Source organism: Rutilus rutilus (genome assembly GCF_951802725.1).
Source record: "Rutilus rutilus genome assembly, chromosome: 7".
In the NCBI taxonomy this organism is placed as follows: Eukaryota; Metazoa; Chordata; class Actinopteri; order Cypriniformes; family Leuciscidae; genus Rutilus; species Rutilus rutilus.
The window spans coordinates 41,833,690-41,860,156 of NC_140221.1; the positions used below are offsets into that span (position 1 = coordinate 41,833,690).

The following is a 26,467-nucleotide window of genomic DNA, read 5'->3' on the forward strand; positions in this document are numbered from 1 at the left end:
ATTACTCTATTTTACTCTATCCTTTTGCATTGTTCTCACTCGCATTGGAATAACAGGACATTTTATAACTGATATTCAAATATTTATATTTCTTTTTAAAGAAAAAGCTTTTTTTTTAAAGCACAGAATAAAAAAGCACATAAAAATAAATAGAATAAACACAATTAAAAAGCTCATAAAAAGCATAGTAATCACGGTTTTAAAATTCCAAATAAAACCAATAACTACATAAGACAATTCCATTATATTCCATAGCCTATATAAAATTGAATTATATCTTTTGTAGTTTATTTGTCTGATAAATTTTACTGATGCTAATAAAACATGTCCCTACAACTTCAACTGTCCTTATATCATGCGGTATTTATGAAAACCTTTATGAACTCGGGCAGAATTAAAGTAATTTTTCATCCTGAAGGTCCTTTATTACATTTCACCTGCTACAAGTTCAGCAACAGCGCATTTTTTCATTCAAGTAATTGTGCTCATATTTTCTGTCACACTCACAACCATGTCAACTTTGCTCACACAAATAGTAAAACTACTTGGGATTTAATACCCAATTTCATAAATCCTATTAGCTGCAGATGCAACAAAACAAAATAGGGTAATATGTTATTTTACAGTGTCCTTGTTCTTACCATAGTAATAACAGTAAATTATTCATAATTACATGCAACTACCCTCAACCAAACCCTAGTAACATGTTGTTAATTAATATTACTCCGTGCTTAAATATTGTTAGTGGATGTGACCTTTTATCTTACACCTTTAACCCTATGATTATTCAGGTAGGGTAAAGGATAGTCAAATCAAATACAAAGCAGTTAATGCAAAATAAAAGTTCTCTTAATCTCTAAACTGCAATATTAGATATTGCTGTTGCAGCAAGCTCTCTTCACCCCAGTGTACCCTCTTGTTAACCTTTGTGGTTGGTTGCAAAAGTATCAAACTCAGGAACCTAACTTTCACAACTGCTGCTTATTCATCCTGTCTCATAATAATCAAAGGAAGTACTGCAGGCACTTTACAATTTCACAATCATTCAAGCATATAACTTAAAAGCAAGCCATTGAAATGGGTAAATGGCTATATCAATATCCAAAACAAAATGTAATTACACTGTAACAAGGACACCTTAAAATAAAGTGCAGCCCAAAATAGACACTGCATTTAATACATGTAACAAAATATGAATTCAATATAAGGATCTAGTAACCTGGCTGTAGCCCTAATTCATTCTTTCATTGACATGAATTATATTTGTCAATAGTTTTGTATAGCCTATCGGATGGTGCTGACCCATATTGAGTGATAAACACACATCCGACAGAATCTGATACCTTTATTGTTTCTGTTTTGAAGCCTTTGTCTCAGACCACAGTAATCAGTGATGTAATATATTTGGGCATCAGACAAACATATAGAATAGAATAGAATATGAGTCTAGAAATTTTGTCCCAAACATTTCTATACATTTAGTAAATGTTTGTCACATGTGAAGTTTTATTCATTATAAGCGAGTATTTTTTGCAGCTCCGTTGATGATGCTCGAAATGTTTTATTAGTCTGTGAGACACAGTCGTTGTCTTGTAAATAATTGTTCTTTTGGTTGGGTCACGTGAGGAATATGCGCCATGCGGAACACTTTACCTGAACATGATGTTCCAGCCGAGGCCATTTCGCGGTCGGATCACTGTTTGTTTTGATGGCAACAACGGTATTCAACAATACTTGTGTGAATGACATTTATAAATATGAATGAAAAAACAACTTAATTAAATGGGGATGGAAGAGGATGAGCTTTTGGCCTTTCGAGAGCGCTGGAAGCAGGAGTTAGAGAAAACCACAGACAAAGAGGGATATTTTGGGCATCTCAGTAAAGACAGTTCATCTGTTCACCAAAGCACTAGCTTTTGGGAGAAGCAGAGCAAAGCGTCCCAGCAAACCCAGCCCGCATCAAAAGAGCAGCCGGAGTATGTGTCGATCGCCGAGGGTTTGTTGGACGGGAGAAGTAGTCCACTGCTAGACAGAATCGAGCAAGAGAGAACGCGCAGGAAACGCGCTCCCGCCAGCGACGCGCTCAACACACGCGCGCCCCCCAAAAAAGAAAACAAGCGCCAGAAACTGCTTGAGCAGTTCCTTCAGGACCTGGTAACGCTCCTGTTATGTAGCTGTTCATGATATTAACTGTGCTTGTCTTAATAATAAACCCGGAAATTATGTGTTTACATTAGAATGAAGTGAATGACATCCCATTCTTTGACGTGGAGTTGCCCTATGAGCTAGCGCTAAAGATTTTCCACTTCCTGGGCAGAACTGATCTAGGACGATGTGCTCAGGTAAATATAAATCAGTGCATAAATGTCCATTCTATTCTATTCTATTCTATTCTGCATGATTTCCACTGACATAGGAATAGCAGTGACACAACCTTAGAGGGATAACGTTAGTTCACCCCAAAATAGTTCACCCTCAGGTTGTTCCAAACCTGTAAGAATTTCTTTCTTCTGCTGAACACAAAAGAATATATTTTAAAGTATGTTGGTAACCAGACAGTTGACTTCCATAGTAGGAAATAAATACTATGGAAGTGCAGGATGTGGGTGCTGTCATTTGTCTGGTTACCATTTTCATTTTTGGGTGAACTAACTATCCCTTTAAAGGATTAGTTCGCTTCAGAATTAGAAGTTCCTGATAATTTACTCAACCTTCGTGTCATCCAAGATGTTCGAAAAGGAATTAGGATTTTTGAGGAAACACTCCAGGATTTTTCTCCACATAGTGGACTTCATCGGGAACCAAAGGGTTGAAGGTCCAAATTGCAGTTTCAATGCAGCTTCAAAAGACTACACGATCCCAGTCGAGGAATAAGGGTCTTATCTAGCGAAACAATCTGTCATTTTGTAAAAATAAAAAAAAATCTAAATGTCTATACTTTTCAACCATGAATGCTCGTCTTGCACGTCCACGACTTCAAACATTTGGAAAGTACTGGAAAATAATATTATATTCAGAGAATATTTGGTTTCTCACTGCCACAAAGCAACACATTTGCTGTAATTGCCATCCAAATACTTTATGGATGTCTTGTGACATTTATTTTATAGAAGTAAAGTGGTTAATATTCTCTTCTTTGCTTTTGTGTCAGGTGAGTAAATCCTGGAAGGTGCTGGCTGAGGATGAGGTCCTGTGGCGTAGATTGTGTCTGGATGAAGGTTTTCACAATGGGGCAAGTATCTCTGACTCCCCCTGCTGGAAGAGCACGCTCAGAGACTGCCGCAACACAGAGAACGGGGTGAAGTCAAACTGGAAGGTCAGCAGCACCATGCCATTACGGACCCAGAATACATTTTACATAATTAATTTAGAACTATAATTATAGAAGTAATTTAATTTGTCGTTAAAATATGTTTTTACACCTTTTAAATGAACAGAATCGTGTTGGATCCATTCGTCACCTGCAGTACGAGTTAGGAAAGGTGTTGTGTGACGTCAGTTCCTGTGCTGGTCTTGTTATCGCTGGGTGTGTATTACTAAGGCGCATATAATTAATAAGCTGTATGTTTTTCAGTTATCCAAACACTACTGATCCTATAACCATTGTGTGCATCCGTTCTATTACAGTTACACCTCTGGTGATGTCCGTCTGTGGGACACGCTTCACTGGGACAAATCATACCTGCACCCCACACATTCCATCAGAGATGAAACCCCTGCCCCTTATGTTAGTCACGTACGCGTCAATAAGACTGTAGCCACAGCTGCTTATGAGAATGGTAAGAGATTTTTACTTTTTTTTTTTTCACCACCTTCTTTTTGCTGAAAGGATAAGACATTTCCTTTAAAAAAAATCTAAATAAAAAAATCACAATCTTACACTTCTTTGTTACTATTAGTAAACTACATTAGTTAGCAAGAACTAGCAATGAAAAAATACGTCTAAAGCATTTATTAATCTTATTTTTAATATTTATAATAATGTTTTTAAGACATGGCAATTGAATAATGTAACAAATGTAGTTAAAATATATATCACCATACATCCCCAGTTCCCCATGATTACGTTAAGTATTGCTAAAGTTTTTTGTGTTCTAAAGTGTTATGTTTGTAATTGTATATGCTAATTCGGCATGATATAATTAAATATGCACTAATTTGTATACATTTCCACGACAGAAATTTGAACACGTTGAACAGATTCTAATTCTTGTTTAATTTTTTTATTCAGAGGGGATTGTGGATATCTCCATTTTATTGCTCCTTTCATTGATTATCACCGCTAATTGAACTCATTTCGTAATTTACGCAGTCATTTAACTGAACTGAATCAACACTGAATTGACTTCAGCTGAATAATGACACTATTGTCTTTTTTAGAGCTGCTTTACAGCAGAATTAAATTATAAAATTATTATTTTCCTGTTTATCACTGTAAAGCTGCTTTGAGACAATCTGTGTGGTATAAAGCACTATATAAATAATGTGACGACTCCATAAATCACCATGTTTTTAGGAAGAACATTTTGTATACAACTAATAAAACCTTTAGAATGTGAATAGGAAGATTTGGTGTATGTAAGTACTGTTGAAGTGGACATTTCTGAGAAATCTACAGACACAAATAGATAAAGTGCAATAAATAAACACTTAAACGTGTATTTTGTATGTTTTCTTTTCAATAGTCTGAATTTATTTGATATGTTAATAAAGATTAATACTGCAACAAATGTATTGCTCACTGTTAGTTAGTTAATAATGGTTAATGCATGAACTGACTTTAACTAGACCTTTAACTGAAATTGTAATTCTGATAATACATATTGTTGTGTGTGTTTAGGGTGTGTAGATGTGTGGAGCACTGAAACCGGTCTTGAGCCCATTCACCGGTACCAGCACCTCCGTAGGGTTCATGCACTGGATCTAAGTCCTGACAGTCCTGCTTTGGCCTCTGCATCAGGACCAGAAGTGCGGGTGGACGCACCAGATGAGAAGGGCTACTGGAAATCACGATGTCTCGTTCAGTTACCAAAGCCTGTAAGTCTAATCTGAGACGTGCAGAGCAGATGCCAACCCTAGTAACAGTTGATAATTCTATGGAATGCCTTGCTGGTGCCAAAATCACCCACATGCATGACTCATTTTAAGTTGTTTGATGCATCCACAACTCACACAGAATAGTGCATAAGCACTAACCAGTCATGTATTCATCAGAGAAACTGTGTTTTTCAGGTAGATGGGGTATTGGTGGTGCCAGGGAGACGGGACTTCCCTTTGGTCACAGCATGGGCAGGGGAGAGCGTTTACTTGCTGGATTCCAGATGGAAGGAAGAACAGGAGCCAAAAGTTCTTCACTTTGTGTACGACCATCCAGTGACCTGTGTGGACGTGTCATCCTGCAGAGCCGTCCTGGGGATCAAGAGCTGCGGATGGGGCATGAATGACGGAGGCAACAAGGTATCTGTGTCCAGAATCCTGATTTTTATTTTTTTTTATCATTGTCTCCACAAAAATATATATAAAAAAATAGAACTGTTTTCAACATTGATAATTACAAGAAATACTTATTGAGCAGTAAATCGGCAAATTAGAATGATTTCTGAAGAATCATGTGACACTGAAGACTGGAGTAATGATTCTGAAAATATAACTTTACATCACAGGAATAAATTACATTGTAAAATTTCACTGTAAAATGTATTATCTAATGATATTTCACAATATTAGGGCTATTTTTGTTCAAATAAATACATCTATAGTGTGCATAAGAAGCTTCCGTAACACTTTTCAATAAGGTTTCATTAGTTAACATTAGTTTACTACATTAATTAACGTTCCCTAATAATGAACTGCACTTCTACAGCATTTATTCTTCAGTTAATTTAATTTAATGTTTAATTTAACCTTTGTTAATGTTAATTTCAACATTTACTAATACATTATTAAAATCACAAGTTGTATCTGTTAACATTAGTTAATGCCCTGTGAACTAACATGAACAAATAATTAGACTAATGTTAACAAAGATTAATGAATACAGTAACACATTTTTTGCTCATGTTAGTTAATACATTAACTAATGTTAACAAATGAAACCTTATTGTAAACTGTTACCGAAACATCTTTCAGAAACATAAAAAATCTAATCGACCCCAACCTTTATGGTAGAGTGTAAATATATATATATAGTGCTGTCAATCGATTTTTTTTTTTCATCGGATTAATCACTTTTGTTGTGTGATTAATCGCGATTAATTGCACACTTATCGTGAAATTAAGCATACTCCATTTATCTTGTTTAACACATTAATTTGCCATAACACATTGTTTTTGCCTTTATTGCAATACGATAGTATAGAGTTTACAGAAAGCAAAGTGGGAGATAGAGAGGGGGGCGGGATCGGGACTCAAACTTGTGTCGCCGATGCGTAATCGCGCTATATGTCAGAGCATTGCCCGTGAGGCTATCGGCTCCGACAAAACGACCTTCTTTTGTTGCCTGACCTCACCAAGCACTCTTATTTTTCAATACCATTTTGCAATGCAATGCCACTTTTCATAATCAAATCAATTTATAAAAAATGTAATCAAGTCCCACCATACATTTTTTCCGTTGGATATCTTATTGTCAATGTAGGAAACTAATGGGGCAAATCTTGCTGCGCCATATACAGGTTTGAGAGGCCGCTTCTGATAAATGATTGGCTATTTTTACAGATGGAGGCAAATTTAATTTCCTTCTCCATTTCCCATTTTAAGCTGCCTTTTATTTGCATATCCATTCTGATTGGTTAATTTATGCATCAGAGGAGACATTAGGTTTTCGAGATTTGATTCTTTTAAGCAGTCTCTTACCAGAGTAATCTCTTACTAAAACAAAATTTAATTTGATTCTTTTTTGTGTTGTTAGTTTTAAATAAAATATATACCGTTTTTTTTGGCTTACATGCTTTGACCACTAAGTCACACCACCACATAATGTCAACAAGTGCGGTCTGGAGATCTCATGTGGCCAATCCCTGTTGTTTACATAATTTGAGCCCACTAGTGAAGTGCATTGTGACCGTATTCCCAAAGTCGCAATGAATAAAAAGTTGCTCTGTGCTCATGTTATTATCTTAGGAATAGACCAGTTACTTTAATTAACACAAAATTGGGTCCCAATGCTTCTCCCAAGAGTCCCTAGTTTGTTTCTAACTCTAGCAGTGTTATTTTAGTATCACTAATCACTCTTATAAATAAAGGTTCCAAAAGGGGATTTTCACAGCGATGCCATAGAAGAACCATTTTTGTTCCCCAAAGAACCTTAAAAGAACTATTACTTAAAAAATCTGAAGAACCTTTTGTGGAATTGAAAGGTTCCATGGATGTTAAAGTAATATGTTGAGTAATAAAAAGTCATCTCTGCGACACTTTTACATTTAAAATCCCTCAATTCTCGCCATCTCTGAAAAGCCAAGCCAATATTGATTCTTGTTTTATTACGAGCTCTGTTCGTTTTTTGCGCTAGCAGACGTTAGATCCTCTGCGTCCCCGGAGGTTGGAGATTTAGCGCTTCATGTCAACCTTTCTTGCTCGTTGTGACAACTAACCTGTGCCACCCAACATGCATCAAAGTAGCCGGAGCAATTTTTCTCCAGTTACGGATATATGACGAGATGCACATGGACGAGTGACGCAAGTACACAATTTCGCATGTAAAGCATTCCGTTCATCAAAAATATAAACACTTATAATAGGCTTACCGTTATAATAGTGAATCAGGGTAAGACAAAAACACGTTTTGGAAGAAGGATTGATGGTGTATTGACTCTTGAATTTTTTTAACAAAAAAAGTTACACAGTGCACCTTTAATATTTTTTAATTAGATTTTTTTTTTATATTTTCTCTTTTAATTTGAATATAAGTTAGTTTTAATAATTTTGTTGTGTTTAAAAAAAAAAGTATATGGTTTTTATTAAGTTATTAAGCTCCGTTTATTATTATTCTTCCGCTTCTTCTTCTTCTCCAAAGTGAATCGCTTTTTAGAGGGCCTTAACAAGCTCAAAAACTCATGAAACTTTGCACACGCTTCAGAAGTGGTGAAAATTTACGTGTGAAATGGGTTTCAGAATTGGATGGGCCAAAATGGCTCAATTATTGCTCCTACATTTTGCCCCGGCTCTACGTTTCACGTACAGGTATGAAATTTGTTACATACATGTAATGACCCAATACCTACAAAAAAGTCTCTTGGAGCATAGCCCTAAACACAACAGGAAGTCAGCTATTTTGAACTTCCTCTCAGATTTTGTGCAGTTTTCGCAATTTCCTGATGTTGTACTTTAACGAACTCCTCCTACAGTTTTGATCTGATCCTCTTCAAATTTGGTGAGTGTAATCCTAAGGCCGTTGCGACGTTAAATTGCGAAGATCTTGAGTTTTCGTCGAAGGGTGTGCCCTCGGCGGCCTGACAAATGTGTGGGGCAAAATGGCTCAATAGCGCCCCCTACATTATTGCCCCGGCTCTACGTTTCACGTATAGGTATGAAATTCAGTACATACATGTAATGACCCAATACCTACAAAAAAGTATCTTGGAGCATAGCCCTAAACACAACAGGAGGTCAGCTATTTTGAACTTCCTCTCAGATTTTGTGCAGTTTTTGCCATTTCCAGATGTTGTACTTTAACGAACTCCTTCTACAGTTTTGATCTGATCCTCTTCAAATTTGGTGAGTGTAATCATAATGCCTTTGCGACGTTAAATTGCGAAGATCTTCGTCGAATGGCGTGTCCTCGGCGGCCTGACAAATTTAGATGTGCACATCCAATTTCAGCCTTTGGGTGTTATATGCATCATCAGATAAGTTCTATATTAAAATTGCTTGCAGTTCCGAAGTTGCTAGGCAACCACAAACAGCCTGCAGTAACTCAGGCATACAATGTCCAATCTGCCCCTAACTTCACTTGATAAGAGTCCTGTCCTGAACACATGACCATGCTCATATTCGGTTATAATAATAGGGCCACCTGCTGGTAGCAGGAAGTGTGGCAAATACAAATTTCCTTAACATAGTCCTCCTATATTTACATACTGCCCACCGTGCTCTGTTTTCCTAAAGGCGCCGGGTGGCGGTGGCACGGGTGCGAGGGCCCTTTTCATCGCTGCTTGCAGCTTTAATTTAATTTAATTTCTTCAGCTTAAACTAAACAAAAATGAGAAATGTTAGCTTGGCAACTAGCTAGAGTAGTTCTACAGATAAATGGCTAGAAATAAGCCTATCTTTATACAGTTTATTTTATTTCAGTTAATGTTTTATTTACATTAATGAACTTAGTTTTTATTGTTTCAGTAAACGATAATAATAACCCTGGTGCAAAGTTTCTCCAGAGCTTTGAGTTTGAGCCCGTGCAGTCTTGTACTCGTACTCTCCTGATTAAAAGCCCACACATCATGTGAAAATATACCTTAAAATAAACCTCTCTGAATCACAATAGCCCCCCCTGCAAGTCCCCAGCGTATTAATGCAACCGTTTAAATAGACAGCATTCATGTCTAGGGGGGAGATCAGTGCTCGAGGGGGAGGGATGGGTTTTCTCAGGGGGAACTGGTAGTTTTTCAGTGAAGCGAAAGGCGTACATGTTGACAGTAATCAGATGAGTGCTTGATAGATGGATGCAGATGGTGTCCTGTTGTATCACACAATGCTTTGGCTCTCTTTCTCCACTGACATCACCCCCATTTAAACACTCTCATTAACCAAGCGGGCACCGGGGCGTTCATTTAGAGTGAGCCGAGAGTTTGAACGACAGGACAGTTTGTCAAAGTCAGCCTCTAGTGGACTGTCTTGTTTCACTCTTTAATGGAAGGTGTTACAAGAATATTTCTTGTTGCACATCTTGTACTCATTTTTGCATCCCCTAACAAAGAAGTGCGCAACTTAAATTACGTTAAACTGACTTCAATTAGTTGAATCTTGTATAACAAAAAAAAAAAAAAAACTTATTTTGATGAGTTAAAGCAATGTGAAACATGTTTTTCACCTTTAGTTTTTACAGTGTGGTGGAATCAAAGTCTTTATTTGTTGCATACTTCTACGCACAGTACACAGGCAGCGCGATGCTTGATTGTGATGTATAAACGTAAAGAAAATTTGTTATAAGAATATAGGAAAAAGTTATGAATCATGTGACACTGAAGACTGGAGTAAATGATTTTCCAATAGAAAACAGTTATTTTAAATTGTAATAATATTTTACAATATTACTGTATTTTTGATCAAATAAATGCAGTCTTTGTGAGCACAAGAGACTTTTAAAAAAAACATTTTTGTGTACGTTAATTATGTGTTCTCAAACCACTTGTCTAACAAGGCTAATGTGTTGTTTTCCACAGACATTTACCATCATTCTACTAAGATGTGGAAATTTTTCCCTCCCTTTATTTTGACGCATCTTTCTTTAGACTGTCTAGAATCTCAGGACTTTATCTGGCACTAGCACATTTAGCTGGAATCATACTAATTTGTTTCATGTTGTGTCACTCCTCTGTGAATACTCTACAAGTTTCCATTCGATTCATGATTAGCACCTTTCGCATCCGTGTGTAATGTCATGTCTGTCAGCCGTGTTGCATGTTGACAGGATTTTCAGACTGCGAGAGGGAAGTCAGACGTGCCAGAACTGACGCTGGTGGTGAATCCAAGGTGTTTGTGTGTTATTAAATGAGAAGACATATGCCTCATTAAAACTTGTCAAAAACAAAGGAGGCAAATGGAGTCACAGAGTGAGTCATACATCATGTTTTGGTGTTTATTTCTTGAGCACTGTTTGGACTTTTGAATTACTATTATTACCACTGCACGTCTATGATTACATGTAATGATTAGGATGAGATTGGGATCTTAGCATTTTTTTACCAAGATGTCTAGAGTAGACACTTTTACATGTTTCAGTCTGTATTGGTTTGCTTTTCTTAGCTGCTATATTTAGTGTATGTGCTAGTCAAGTGTGTTATTTTAGCTTTCTGTTGTAATCATCTTTGTTTTTAAGCTGGAAGACTGGAAGCTCTGGGCATCTGTTGTGTATGTGTGTGTTTGAAGCACTGACCCAGACACACACACACGCAGATCATGCTGGCAAACCCTGAGGCGCCACTTTCATGTTTAACAGCCAGATAGGCTGGTGAAAATGTGGCACACTGTTGCACCTCCAGGTGCTGAAAATCAGAGACATGCAGTGTCTCGTGAGATCAGTATGAATCTGATTAACATCTCCACTCTGATCGAATTTCTGGAGGATAAAAGAGCTAGAAAATGTATAATTATACCAAATATCAGGGGACGCATTACAAATGTAAATTATTTGATGATTTTTTTAGATGCATTTAACAGTTTTATTGTCTATCTAGAAAAAATTCTAGTTACTACCAAACTTTCAGAAAACATCCAAGGATTATAATAACCAATCAATTATATATGCGCGTGTCAATTTTGTTGTTATAATAAAATCTTATAACATTTCATAAGATTGAACTTTATTTTTTTATATTTAAAAAGAAACTTCGGCAACATTTTAGTTAAGGGTCCAAATCTCACTATTAACTTTTTGCTTATTATCATGCATATTACTAGGATATTGGCTGTTTATTAGTATTTATAAAGCACATATCAATGCCTTATTCTGCATGACCATATTCTACATCCCTTAAAGGGATAGTTCACCCAAAAATGAAAATTAGCCCATGATTTACTCGCCCTCAAGCCATCCTAGGTGTACAGTTTATGACATTCTTCTTTCAGACGAATACAATCGGAGTTTTAAAAAAATGTCCTGGCTCTTCCAAGCTTTATAATGGCAGTGAATGGCCGTTTAAGTTTTGAAGTCCATAAAAGTGCATCTGTCCATGATAAAAGTGCTCCACACGGCTCCGGGGGGTCAAAGGCCTTCTGAAGTGAAGCGATGCGTTCGTGTAAGAAAAATATCCATATTTAAAACTTTATCGACTAAAATAACTATCTTCCGGCAGACGGCCGTACGCATCGATTTACGGCGAAAGAGTAACACTTGAACTTGACGCACAACGTAATGATGAACGCAGAAGCGCAGAGGATAGAGCAAAACAAATTACGAATTAGAAGTCTAAAACGACAATTTTTAAAGAGAAATGTTGGAGGAGTTTGTTGCCCAGCCCTGTTTGTTTGACTTTGAACCTCGAGAGGCGTCAAAGCTTACGCTACTCCTACATCCTCCGTCATACATCTTCCAGTGTTGCTCTTGTGGCATAAGTCGACTTGTGTAGGCCGTCTGTCAGAAGCTAGTTATTTTAGTCGATAAAGTTTAAATATGGATATTTTTCTTACACGAACGCATCGCTTCACTTCAGAAGGCCTTTATTAACCCCCCAGAGCAGTGTGGAGCACTTTTATCATGAATGGATGCGCTTTGATGGACTTACATATTTATAAAAAATATACAGCTGATCACTGCCATTATAAAGCTTGGAAGAGCCAGGACATTTTTTTTATATAACTCAGATTGTATTCGTCTGAAAGAAGAATGTCTTATACACCTGGGATGACTTGAGGGTGAGTAAATCATGGGCTAATTTTTATTTTTGGGTGAACTAACCCTTTATAATCCTATAATACCTAAACTTAACAACTACCTTACTAACTATTAATACGCAGTAATTATTGTAAAGTTGTATGCAAAAGTTGTAGTTAATTGTTAGTTAATAGTGAGAATTGGACCCTAATCTAAAGTGGAACCAAAACTTCAACAGTCACAATACAAAAACATATTCTGTTATGAATAAGTCTGTAAGATTTGTATTGTTTTAGATAGAAGTATCTTCTGCCTTCTTCTATCTTCTGTCTTCAGTAAAACAGTAATATTGCGAAATATTATTACAATTCAAAATAATAATTTTGTCTTTTAATATATTTAAAAATGTATTACTGTGCTGGCAAAGCTGAATTTTCAGCATCACCACTCAAGTCTTCAGTCACATGATCCTTCAGAAATTATTCTAACATTTCTTAATATTATCAGTGTTGAAAACAGTTGTGCTGCGTAATGTTTTTGTGGAAACCGTGATCCATTTTTTCAGGATTCTGTGATGAATAGAAAGAACCGGCATTTACATGAAAAATCTAAGTTTTTGTAACTTTAAAAATACCTTCACTCCGTCCTTGCTGAATAAAATTATGAATTTATTTATTACAACCTGACCCCAAACTTTTGAACAGTAGTGCACATTTTAATAAATTGAAAATTGTGTATTTTCACATGGCAAAATTTAATTTTGATGCATGTAAAGAGATGTGTATACGAAAATGCTATTTGTGAAATGTACTCAACCCCAACGCAGCAGCTAAATCATTGTTTACTTGTGTAAACGTCTCCATAACCTCCTGAATCCTGTAATGATGAATAAATCCCCGACATAATCCCAGTAGTCTGTCTTCCCGCCCGTGACATATGCACTCATCGCGGATTCATTCTAATCAGCTTTCATCCTCAAGTCTTTACATATTGTAGCTTTACACATTGGAAGCTTTACTCGTGTCTTGATGACAAACTCCTATTGGCTGTAATTTTTGGGTCCTCTCAAGGATTTTGGCTGGCAGCACGGTGGCTCGCAATTAAGTGTGTCTGGCCCAAACTGAAGGCACTAAACAGCTGGCATGAGCTCAAATCTGACATCATGCAGTTCTTCTCTTCTCCCTCTTTTGTTTAACATCTCTATCTGTTGCCTCAAAGTTTGCGTCCAATTTGGCCCGTGCCGTTGTCTGTCCTTTGCTCACTGTTTAAATGGCAGCTGATGCAATCAGTTAACCAGTCTCTGTTTTAGGATTGAATTACCTCAGAGACAGTTTAATGTGAGCGGATTAGTCGAAAGCTTCAGATGTTTTAAAGCACCTGCAGGAGACTCACGGTACAATGGTTCATAATCGATCATTGAACACTTTTTTTTGTTTCTCTGTGATCTTCACAAGAAGTGAGTGTCAGAGTTTGAAGTTTAAAAGACCTGCTTCCTGTAGGAAATATATAAATGCACACATAAATGAAAGTATGCTTTAAAGTATCAATGCACTATTGTGAGAATTGCATATTGATTCCTGATTGCATTTGCACTACCCTATTTACACTTTGCTTTTAAAGTTTATATCTTATTTCTATTTATGCACCCATAAACATGTGGTTGGTCACATTGCATGTTTAAAGACAGCTTATTATAACATCACAAAATGGCAGACGCTTAGCTCATGAATATCTGTAAAAATTTATTTGTGCATTTTCAAGGCAAAACTAAATGGAAACCAATTACATTCACTCTCAATTGCACAATGATTTTCTGTTTTGGTCATGGCAAAAAGTAAATGAATCTTAAAAAAGCTAAAATGCCAGTTAAACAGGTTGGCTCTGTTGGTTTATACTGATTGTGTACCTGAAGTGTTAAAAGTGTGTTAGAAGTTCAGAAAGGCATGCAAGACTTCAGAAATGTGTTATCTGGCATCTGTGGATGCAAGCTGTGGGCCTGACATTTGAACCTTAGCAGGTGTTACTGCACAATCCTGCCAGTTTTACAATCTATCTTCCATCTCACCAGGAGCAATCGTCCTCTCTCCTCAGATTCAGGTGTACAGCCTGGAGACCAGCCAGTGTGAGCTGACCGTGGGGAACTCGGCGGGAGACTTCACCTGCGTCAACCTGAGAGACAGCCCTCCTCACCTGCTGGTGTGTGGGAACAAAGACAGGCGGTACGACACACTCGCAAACATGTGTACCTCATCTATCACTGTTACGTTCACACACACACACACACACACATGCGCTTCTGTCTTCTGTCTGGCAAATTAAAGCCTCCTGTGGCTTGAGTTTCTTAAACACTGAGAGTTTGATGAGTTCCGACGGAATAGTAGCATTTCTCATTTACACCTGCAGCTGGTGTGAATTCAGGTTTTTTTTTTTTTTTTGGTTGTATTGCATTTTTCTAATGCAACTAGTTTTTTTTTTTTAGGGTTAGGGTATGTTGACACATTGAGCCTTGTGTTCATGTGAGAGAGGTTTGATGTGTGTTCATCTCATTCCCAACTCTCATCCCTCTGTAGATGAATCTCACAAAACCTTTTAAGAGCATGTTTTGCATAATTACAATGATGCCTATTTTTATGACCAAAAAAAAAATGTTGTCATCATTTACTCGCCCTCAAGTTGTTCCAAACCTGTATGAGTTTCTTCTCTTGAACACAAAAGAAGATATTTTGAAGAATGCTGGTAATCAAACAGTTGACGGTAGCCATTGACTTCCATTGTAGGGGAAAAAAAAATACTATGGAAGTTCCGTCAACTTTCTGGTTACCGACATTCTTCAAAATATCTTCTTTTGTGTTCAACCTTTGTTGATTTTTTTTTTTTCATTTTTTTTTCAATAACTTACATTCAGTACAACACATTTACTATAAAGTAGAAATGTTACAGACCAAAATCGTGTAATACTTGACAAATGAGAAAAGTCGCCAAGTTTCGTACCATTGCATAATGTACTAACGCAAATACATAATTTTCTTTTGATTCTAACGAATCTAACGTTTCACCCCAAAAAACTATAATTTAACATTGTAATAATAGGAATATGCTGAATTTTTATTGACACTTTAGACATTTTTGCTAAAAATCTACCTGGGCGCTGCCATGTTTGCATGCATGCAATTTTTTTAACGCTCTATAGCAATTTATTCACATTCTATTCACTTTTCCGAGAAGGTAATTGGAAATTCCAATCTAAAGGCTAATTAAAAGGCAAATTTAGACTCATCTAGAGAGTATAAACGAAATGATGTGATTAAGGCGGCAAAAGAAATCAGGCTTCGAATCTCCCACACGTGCACCACAGCTCAATGTACCTGGAACACGTGCGCTAACCACTAGGCCACAGCTCTGGGAACAGAAGTTTTTTTTGTTTTTTTATTGTTTGGTTCATTGTCTACTGGTCACATACAGCAGATTTGGACAGTTTAATAGATTTGCATTATATATACAAGATTAAAGCACTTAGAATAAAACACTCCTAATTATTTCCAAAGTGGAAAAACTTTTTTCCCCCACAGCTGTGGTCCTTTCAAAGCACGACAAGCACTCTGTCTTGCTCTCAACTATTTTTGGCTTACCTTGAAAATCATTTTACGGAAAAGCATCTGAAAAGCTCAGGCACTTATAGAAGTGGGAATGGGAATAATGAAAGCTCTCGGTTTGAAAGGATGGTGTTATTGTCAGCGGTGCATCACCGAGGGCTATTGATTTAGTGGACAAAGAGATGTTGGAGACGAGGAGAGATGCGGTACATCTGGCCAGCGGACTCAATACAGAACCTCGAACGCGGTCCACATCTGATGCTTGTGTCTCAATTAGTCTTTGCCGAATAAAGAGCCATTTCATTGACACTTGTGACAGCGGGAGCGCTACTTTGGCAGGTGGAGATGCTTGGCAGGTCTTTGTAAATAAATTCCAACTGCATCTTCGCTCAGACACTATATAGAGTGCCAAGAGGGAGGGCATGATGTCTCTCTGGCCAGCTGCGGTGTCTTTTAAAACATCCCTTTTTTGTGTCTTTCTCTGTCTGTCTTTCCACGGTTCCGACAAAGCAAAAGCTCTCACCTTTTGTTCGTCTTTGATGAATGAACGAAGCGAAACACTCCTTGGAGTGTCATTTTGGCTGTAATGATTTGACCCCATCTGATTCATCTGCGGGCAAAACACCAAACAGCTCAGAGGGAATGAGGGCTCGGGTCCTGCCCTTTATTAGCGTGGCCAAAGGCCAGGACCTAATGCATCAGTTCTGCTTTCCAATTTGTTCAGCCTCAGTGCTGCGGAGAGAGAGGAATCTCTGTTTGTGTTGTTGTGCCTGATTGGATCTGCCTGGACAGACATCTGAACAGGAAGTGTACACAGATAGGAGCCATAAGTGATTGGTATGTTCAGCTCCACGCATGGAAATTGCGAACAGATTCATGATGGCTGTTGCTTTTTTTTTAGAAACGGAAACAATGAAAAATTCACATGCTAATTTATATAGTGCATTAGTGTCAACCAAGCGGCAACCTTCCGATCTCTCCCTGGAATCCAACACGGAAGTGACTTAAACAGCAATTCATCAACTGGCCGCTAGAGACGGGCCCCAAAAGAGAGTCAATCTCATAGACCCCCATGTTAAAATGCCAAACTTTACAGCAGAAAAAAACATGTTTACAGCCTGGTACAAAAAGATGTATGGTTTTGGTCTATATAGCTAATTTTGCCCTTCATGACAACTGTGAGGGGCGTGATTTCTCACCCAGTTCCCCAAACATCCTATTTTCAGGTCAAAATGAAGCTCTACACTCAAAACCATTCACTCTTGCTGAAAAACCAAACTTTGCCCTCAGACAGGACACACAAGCCCTCAAAATCACACACACTACAACATAGTCTAACACACTGGTGCAATAAATTCAAAACAACATTTCCAAAACTGGTAAGTTATGTTGCTTGTGGTTCCCCCCCTCACAAACCTTTTCACATGATGAACACAACCAATGGATACATTGGCACATTTTTATTCATTAATGTACTACACAGTACAACACACACATAAAAAAACATTTTTTTTTTCCTGTTTTACTCTTTTTCTGTTTCTTTTTTTTAACTCTCTCCTCTAAATTTTTTTTTTTCATATTTACTTAAGATGTGTGTGACCATCATATGACAGTAAAAGAGCACACACAAACCTTATTCTAATATGGAATTGTATTGGAATGGTAAAGAATGTTGGTACGTGACAGGAGGGCCTCCACTCAAGGAGACAATATGATGAACAAGTCTAAGAATGTTCCACATATGGTTGAAATACCATTATTGGCCTAGAAAGATAACATTCTGGGAGTCAAGACTATAAAGGATGAAGGATCCCTCCCTTCACTGTCACGCTCTGCAGCCACTCTGTGTGACTGTACGACTGCTGGCCTTTTCTTGCAAGAAAATAAACCTCATCTTTAGAAAGACTATTGGAAATGTTTGTCTCTTATTCAGTGATAGAATTTTGTTTGCCACCACACCTCCCTGAAGGTTCTCGAGGCGACGGTAAACCGACTCAAATTTGGCCTTACTCGTAGCCCAGCTTCCCTCATAGTCATACCATTGACTAAGACATGGGCAACTAGAGTGGCTTGAATTTCATCTGAGACTGCTTGTCTTCTTGCCCTTGTCCTTCCTCCTCCTCATTCTTATCCCTCCTTGATCTCTTCCTTCATGTCTTTCTGGATCCATTGTTCCAAAACTCAATAAACTGATTTGGGCCCTTTTATCCATCTATTGAAGGATCCGATTGATGAGTGTTCAATTTTGACTCTAGCGTTTCCATTTGGGTAATTGTGTGCTGTCTTGAGTGAACAATATTGAATGCTAGTGCTTTCTAAATGACAACATGGTCTAGGCAATGAGAAATTAAGGGATTTGTGTGTAGAGTTTTGCAGTGACAGGTCAACAAATCTGACTCATGTGTGAAAACGGGAATAGTGTTTATAGTTTAGGGAAATGGGTGTGATTTTTGATAAATGGCATTATGGTTTTGAAATTTTAGTTCAAAAGCCTGGTTATAGTGTTTAAGCAATCGAGAAAAACTGTAAAGGTTTTTAGTTAAAGCATTATAAAGCCATGAACCAACCTAACCAGCTACAAAGTGAATCACAAAAGTACAAACTTTTATTTGAAGCAAAAACGTATTTGAAAATCGGGAAAAAAAACTCAATGGCTATAAGGAGGTAAAGAACTACAATGGGAAGAACTTCCCATGAAGCATTGCGAATGACATTATCACAGTGTTGAAATATTAAACTATTCATTTAAAGTTGGTAAGTTGGATGGTCTCACTTTACAATAAGGTTTCATTAGTTTACATTAGTTAACTACTTTATTTAACATGAAATAAGAATTAATAATACTTCTACAGTATTTATTAATCTTAGTTAATGTTAATTTTACAATACATTAAAATCAAATGTTGTATTTGTTATATATGTTGTATGTTGTATGTCAAATGTTGTTTGTTTGTTTGTTTGTTTGTTTGTTTTATTTGTATATGTCCCCGAAGGGCAATTGGTTTTACAGCAAGACAGCATACAAAAGGACAATACATTAAAAATTTCCGTAAAAATTAAATTAGATTTAAAATGTAAAATTAACACGAAAATAAGTACACACACAAAGTGCATACATGAAACCCAAACAACTACTTCCTTCCACCTACTCCCCCCATACCCGAATTTAACCGAGAAATGGAAGTAGGAATAAATGAATGTTTATACCTGTTACTTCTAACAGAGGGAAATCTCAATCGAGATCCTGAGGGTAGAAACTGAAACTCAGAATAGAGAGGATGTGAAGTAACCATTAAAATGGATCGGGCTTTCCTAACTACCTGCCGGTTGTACAGGTCATAGGGTGACTCTGCTGAACTCCTAAGATCTTACTGCTAGTATTTACTATTTTCACCAAAGCAGTCTTTGCCTTCACACCAAGAATTCCATACCAGCATAACATAATGTAAATGTTAGAACCGATATAAGATTTGTAAAACAAAATCATCAAGGACCTATCAACTTTAAATTTGGATAGCCTTCGTAGACAGTACAGACGTTGCTGGGCCCCTTTTACAAATCGTCTCCACATTTACATTAAAATTCAGCTTGTTGTCAATCACACATCCCAGATACTTATATGATTCCACAACATCAACCTCCTGCTCTTTGATAGTTGTTCTCTTAAGATCAAATGTTGTATTTGCTAACATTAGTTAATGCACTGTGAACTAGCATGAACAAACAATGAACAGCTGTATTTTTATTAACTAACATTAACAAAGATGAATAAATACTGTAACAAATGTATTGCTCATTGTTAGTTTATGTAAGTTAATACATTAACTAATGTTGATCTTATTGTAAAGTATTACCCCAAAAGCATAACCCATCAATCATGTCTTTAAAGGATTATTAAAGGTTTAAAGTTGGTATGAAATCAAAATAGACCCTTTTTATTTTGTTAGCGAACATTACTAGTCTTATGGTAAACAATTAATCCATGCAAGTTATTCCACAAAAAAAAGAAAGTATTTTTAATCAAAATCTGAAAATGTACTTCCACTCTGGAAGATAATTTAAAAGATAATTGTTACTTTTTTTTTTTTTTTTAGAATGGTTAGATATAAGCAGGTTTATATCTTGCAATTCTAACTGACACACAATTGCGACTTTATATTACGCAATTCTGACTTTATAACTCACAACACAATAGCTACTTTATATCATGCAATTATAAGAAGTCAGAATTGCGACATTGATTTTTTTTTTTTTTTACTCTGTGGTGGAAACAAGCTTTTAAGCTCCAAAAGTTTCACTAGCTAAATCTTTTATCAGTGACCCTTTCTCTCTCTTTTTCACTTTTTCTTTTATTTATTTTCTACACATATTTTTTCTCTTTCAATACATTCTACTTGGATTTACTGTGTTTGTTTTTAACCGTGAAAATGCCTGTTTGTTATTTGAAGGTAATATTTTTTTGGATTCTATTGTTATGTTGAAGCTACAATTGAAGCTAAACAGCTGAGATTTTGTTTCACTGCTTATAAATGTGGTTCAGTTAAATATGATGATGGTGATGGTGATGATGCAGCCCTTGTGTGTTATGTGTGTACATATGCTTGTCATGGCCGTGAGTGTCCTGTTGTCTTTTTGCTCACGGTTGGTGGCATTGGATGTGGCTGAGGATAATATTCTTGATTAATTGAACGAAGCCTGTCTGCTGACAGCTCAGTGAAACTAGATCTTGTTTTAGCTTTAGATTTATGGCCACTGCAACCTGCCAGTAAATATATTACATCCTCATACAACAATAAATGCTTCGATGAAATTAAAACAGTTCAGTAGATAGGCACATCCACATAATTACTCGCAGCATTAAATCCTGCTTGGCTATGCATTAACGATTCATTGTGACTAATATCTTTTGTCCTCCAAGTGTTTTTTTTTTTTTGGTCCAGGCAAAATTTAATTTTGTCGATTATCTTTTGGAAAGCACCAGCATGGAGTCATTCTTTGGCTGCCTTCGGTACCATTAAAGAGGACAGATGGAATTGAGCTCCTTTGGGCCTGTAAAAGTAATTTCTTTATACCAGCTACTAATGTCATCTCACAGTGGTGCTCTGTTAGAGGGAGAGAGCTGTCATATTGCAATTTCTCGAACACATTAGTCTTGCCTAGTCAGACTTTGACCAAAGTATGGTCCACTTTGCAGTTTATTCTGGCCAATATCCGACCATTTTGAGACTGTGGGACACATAATGCTTACCATAGGTCATTTTCTTTTCAGTTTAGGGATGGGTTTTTCTAAAATAGGTTATTACAAAAGTTATAATAGTATATAACATATATTACCGGTATATAAATATTACAATAATAGGACAATGTGTGGGAAAAATCATTCAAATAATTGCACAGCACGTAACAGCCAACAAAGCTTAAAGGGTTAGTTCACCCCAAAATGAAAATTCTGTCATTATTTACTACATTCTGACATTACATATAACATTTAATTTAATATTCAACAATAATATCGATCTGCCTGCATTGACACTATTATACAAGAACTGAACTGAGCTGGACGATGACATCACGGTTTACTCCAGAGCGGCTATATATATATATATATATATATATATATTTATATACACTACCATTCAAAAGTTTGGGGTCAGTAAGATTTTTTAATGTTTTTAAAAGAAGTATCTTCTGCTCACCAAGGCTGCATTTATTTGATAAAAAACAATAAAAAAAAACAGTAATATTGTGAAATATTATGACAATTTAAAATGACTGTTTTCTATTTTAATATATTTTAAACTGTAATTTATTCCTGTGATCAAATCTGAATTTTCAGCATCAATACTCCAGTCTTCAGTGTCACATGATCCTTCAGAAATAATTCTAATATGATGATTTGATGCTCAAAAAACATTCATTATTATTATCAATGTTGAAAACAGTTGTGTACAATTTTTTTTCAAAATTCTTTGATGAATAGGAAGTTCAAAAGAACAGCATTTATTTAAAATAGAATATTTTCTAACATTATAAATGTCTTTACTGTAACTTTTGATCAGTTTAACTCATCCTTGATGAATAAAAGTATTGATTTATTTTATTAGAGTATTACATCACATGTATTGGCGCATAAAATCTCATCATTTGCCCTTTTTTATAATCGTACTGAACCCTATCGCAATTTTGTTTTAATTTCGATTAATCATGCATCCCTATCAAACGCTCCGTGCGTGGACTACTCTCACTTATTAAAGTGGAGATCAGTTTACTAAATAATGTAAACTTGACTGACTGCTTCATTTCCACTTTAAGTGTAATGTTTTTGAAGCTGTAATGACATCCAGTTGTTTCTCTTTTCCAGAGTGAGAGTGTTTGACTTGCGTACTGGCTCGTCTGTCGTCTCTTTGTATGCCCATCACATGGGCGTGACCACCGTCCAGGCAGATGATTGGAAGGTTGTGAGCGGAGGCGGCGAGGGATTGGTCAGTGTGTGGGAGATGAGGATAGGAGCCAAACTATGGGAAATGCACAACAGGTGAGAATGTTTGAACGCTTCAGATAAAGGCCTCTGCCAAATGCATAAATGGAAATAATAATTTATGTGGATTAGAATCATTTAATCCAATAAAGCCTGATGATACATACAGATACGCAAAATAAATGATCAACATGGTAAAAACTTTGCAGAAAAACCTGTGGTATACAGTCTATGCCTTCGGTCATCTGATTGATTTTAGCAAGTACTTTTAGTATTATTGTAAAGAAAAGTCCACCATCAGGTCGTGGTTCACGTGTCTTTTTGCTGTGAAATCTTTGCAGATTTGTATAAAGTAAACATAAGAATAACTTTTCTATTGCCTGTAATATTTCAAGATAAACACTTTTTGCCTCATTATCCATACCTCATTTTTTTAGAAAAGTCATTAAAATGTAAGAATCAAATATGACACATCAGGCTCTTAAAGGAATGTTTGTTTGTACCCGCCACAATAAAAACTACAGAGCTTTGATCATAAAACTAAGCATTTAAATATCATCTTGCTAAGACATATTATTTGGAGATATAGTGACAACTGATATTTATACGCATTTTAAGTAGACACTCTGCTGTTCTGTTATAAAGAACTCACTGATTTACATTACAAACTATGAGAATTTCATCTTACATTTTGACCACAAAAAGATCAGCAATATTGCATATTTTTGCTTAGTTTGGGCCCCTGAATAAAATAGTTTTTTCCTCGTTAAGTATGAGCTCCATTTTCTCCTATATCATACTATATGAGTCATAATAGCATGATGTATCAAATATGATACATATGCAAACTTCTTTTTAAATAAATTGTTCGATAAACTGTTCCATAAAAAAAAAAAAAAACGATTTGGTAACACTTTAGTTTAGGTTTTTCCAATTCTCACTATTAACTAGTTGCTTATAAGCATGCATATTTCTAGGATATTGGCTGTTTGTTAGTACTTATAAAGTACATATTTAAGGTGCTCTAAGTGATGCTGGGTGACGTCACTTCTTGTTGACGTTCGAAGTATTGTCAAACAAAACGGAGGCTAGCTCGACCCTCCCTCCTCCTCATCCCGTCCCCTCCTCCTCAATTCTGTGCTTCCTAAAACAGTCATGAACCATTTAGAAAAACCAAACTGGATTTACCCACCTGTCCAGCAAAAACAGAGCCACCTGAATGTCGGATTGGAAGCCCTTCTGCCGGCGGAGTTCTCGCCACCTTTTGAACGCTTTTCCGATGTAAACGTGTTCCTTCTCCTTTTCCCTATTCTTTGCTATTTGTTCATCGGAACGTCGTCTCTTTGGTCGTGTGTCGGCCATATAAAAATTCTCAAGAATATACAATTTTAAAGGAGAACTCGGCAACTCTAGCGAACTCTAGTCACTTCTTCGCTGATTTTCCCTTTTGTTGTCGCATGTTTTCCCCACGAGCTCCCCCTACAGCTGTGGGGGGGCGTATATTTCACAACACGGTCGTAAAAAACTCACTTGCGGCGGCCTCCTCCCCCTCTCTACCGCTGCTCATGTGCGTTTGTTTTGATCGGAGCAAGCCAACTGTATCGTGTGGAGCTATGTCTACCGAGGTGGGTAATCTGGTAATACATCATACATGCGTGTGTGTTTATGTCGAATTGCCGTAAAGCAATTTGTGTTTCGCGCTCGTTCTCGTTTCTCACGAGACTTCCAATTTCTATCTTGCCGGGACGGTAGTCCCCAAGTTGCAAGGTTGGTTTTCCGCCTGGGAACGCTGGGGGGAGCGGGGAAAGTCACCAATATCACCAGAACAGGTTGTTTAACCATCCAAATGATTTCTAGACAGTTTTATTAAGTTAAAAAAGTTACCAAGTTCTCCTTTAACATTAGTCGTTGTTTGGACATCTCTCCTCTAGCTAACTTCCCTCTTCATGCTTCTCTCCTCCACTTCTCACACCCCCCTTCATGTGCACGCGCACTAACCCCCACCCCCAAATCATTCTGGTCGGTTATTGGCTGGAAACACTGTTTGTTATGTTTCGTGGCCAAGGCTGGGCAAGTTTTTCTTGCCGTTTGTGGAGCCTGGGCTGTCTACAGAGACCGCGTTTTTTACAGTGTGTTCAGGGGACAGGCAGCTAGCGGATAGTGAGAAGATGTTTGCTGTATGTGACAAAAAACGTTTTGGCCTAAAAAACGCGTGAGATCGCTTAGAGCACCTTTAATGCCTTATTTTGCATGACCATATTCTACATCTCTTAATCCCATAATACCCAAACTTAACAACTACCTTACTAGCTATTAATAAGCAGTAATTAATTTATTGAGGCAAAAGTCGTAGTTATTAGTTAGTTAACAGTGAGAATTGGACCCTAATCTAAAGTGTGACCAAAGATTTTTCTGACTATTATTTCCTACGTCAGGCTTTACATGGTTAAGATCATCACTGTTTTCAAAAGCAGAACTGCATTGCGGCCACATAATTGTTCTGTCTGTAAACAGGCACCCGGTTCGCCACATACGGTTCAACAGCAGCACTCTGGTGACGGCCAACATCCCCGATGAGAAGAGCCCTCGCGGGGCTTGTATCACAGACGATGACCTCACCGCTCACCGCAGGTAAACACAGATATCACATTCTGTTGTGTTATCTTTTGCTATTGTTTTTCCATCTGTTTATTTTGCACTTCTATTACTTCTTTAGATACAGAGGGCTGATCTGCCACTACGACTTCTCAATGGACTCATCTACACAGGACCACATTCTGCCCATCTGTAGGTCCAACTACATCGAGTCCTCTGGCTACAGCTATAACATTGGCTTGGCGGTGCCTTATGACATACTGAGTGGCCCTTAGATTGGCATCTGATACGCTGTGCTCTTGAGGCAAGTTGGACTGGGAAGATTGCCATTGAATTTGCTATTTTAAGATAATCTGGGCTCATATTCGTTAAAACTATTTCTTTATTTAATCATAATTTGTGTAATTTCAAAACTTTGTGTTTGAATGACACATTAAGATGTGTTTGAGGACTAGTATTAATTAATTGTAGGTCTTTTTATATATCTATTGTATCATGTTCTGTCCTTGCACAGTTTAGCATACAATACTATTAAATCATCATCTGAGAAGATGAAATACAAATCATACAAAATTACGTTCCAGTGGTTTTAATGCCCTCTAATTCAACACACAAAATACACAATCCTTCAAATGTTTGAGACTCTTATGCTCACCTAGACAACATTTATTTGATCGAAAGTAAAAGTACAGTAAAATACAGTATTCTAATATTTTTTTATATTGTAATATATTCAAAAATGTAATTTATTCCTGTGATGCAAAGCTGAATTTTCAGCATCATTACTCCAGTCTTCAGTGTCACATGATCCTCAGAAATCATTGTAATATGCTGATTTCTTATCATTATCAGTGTTGAAAACAGTTGTGCTGCTTGATATTTTTGTGGAAACTGGGATACATTATATTTCCAGGATTCTTTGATGAATAGAAATTTCAAAACAACAGCATTTATTTGGAAATAAAACATTTTTGTAACATTTGAAATATCTTTACTGCCACTTTGGATCAGTTTAATGTGTCCTTGTTGAATAAAAGAGTAGAGTACATAGTCGACAAACAAACCATGTTTACCAATTGCAAACGAACCCATATTTAATCTGGTTTATTTCACTGTAGTTTTTTTGTTTTTCGAGCATGTCATGTTGTCGTTTGCCTAATTTGGCTATTGCTTCAACCAAGTAAAAGATGAATTTGCTTCAAAATACCACTGAGTTTGGCTGAACGCACAACCTCTAAATATAGTATGGGAAGCATTTTATAACATTGCATA

The 26,467-nt window shown here is 36.8% G+C and overlaps 1 protein-coding gene across 1 annotated transcript; it reads left to right on the plus strand.

The window, feature by feature from the left end:
- The first annotated feature begins 1,666 nt into the window (after nucleotides 1–1,666).
- On the plus strand, nucleotides 1,667–25,764 carry fbxw8 (F-box and WD repeat domain containing 8). Its single transcript, XM_084413455.1, has 11 exons — nucleotides 1,667–2,154; nucleotides 2,238–2,342; nucleotides 3,152–3,316; nucleotides 3,438–3,526; nucleotides 3,628–3,779; nucleotides 4,841–5,037; nucleotides 5,233–5,457; nucleotides 14,621–14,748; nucleotides 22,484–22,657; nucleotides 25,115–25,231; nucleotides 25,317–25,764. The coding sequence occupies exons 1-11, from the start codon at nucleotides 1,783–1,785 to the stop codon at nucleotides 25,468–25,470; spliced, it is 1,878 nt and encodes a 625-aa protein (XP_084269581.1). The 5' UTR covers nucleotides 1,667–1,782; the 3' UTR covers nucleotides 25,471–25,764.
- The last annotated feature ends 703 nt before the right edge of the window (nucleotides 25,765–26,467 follow it).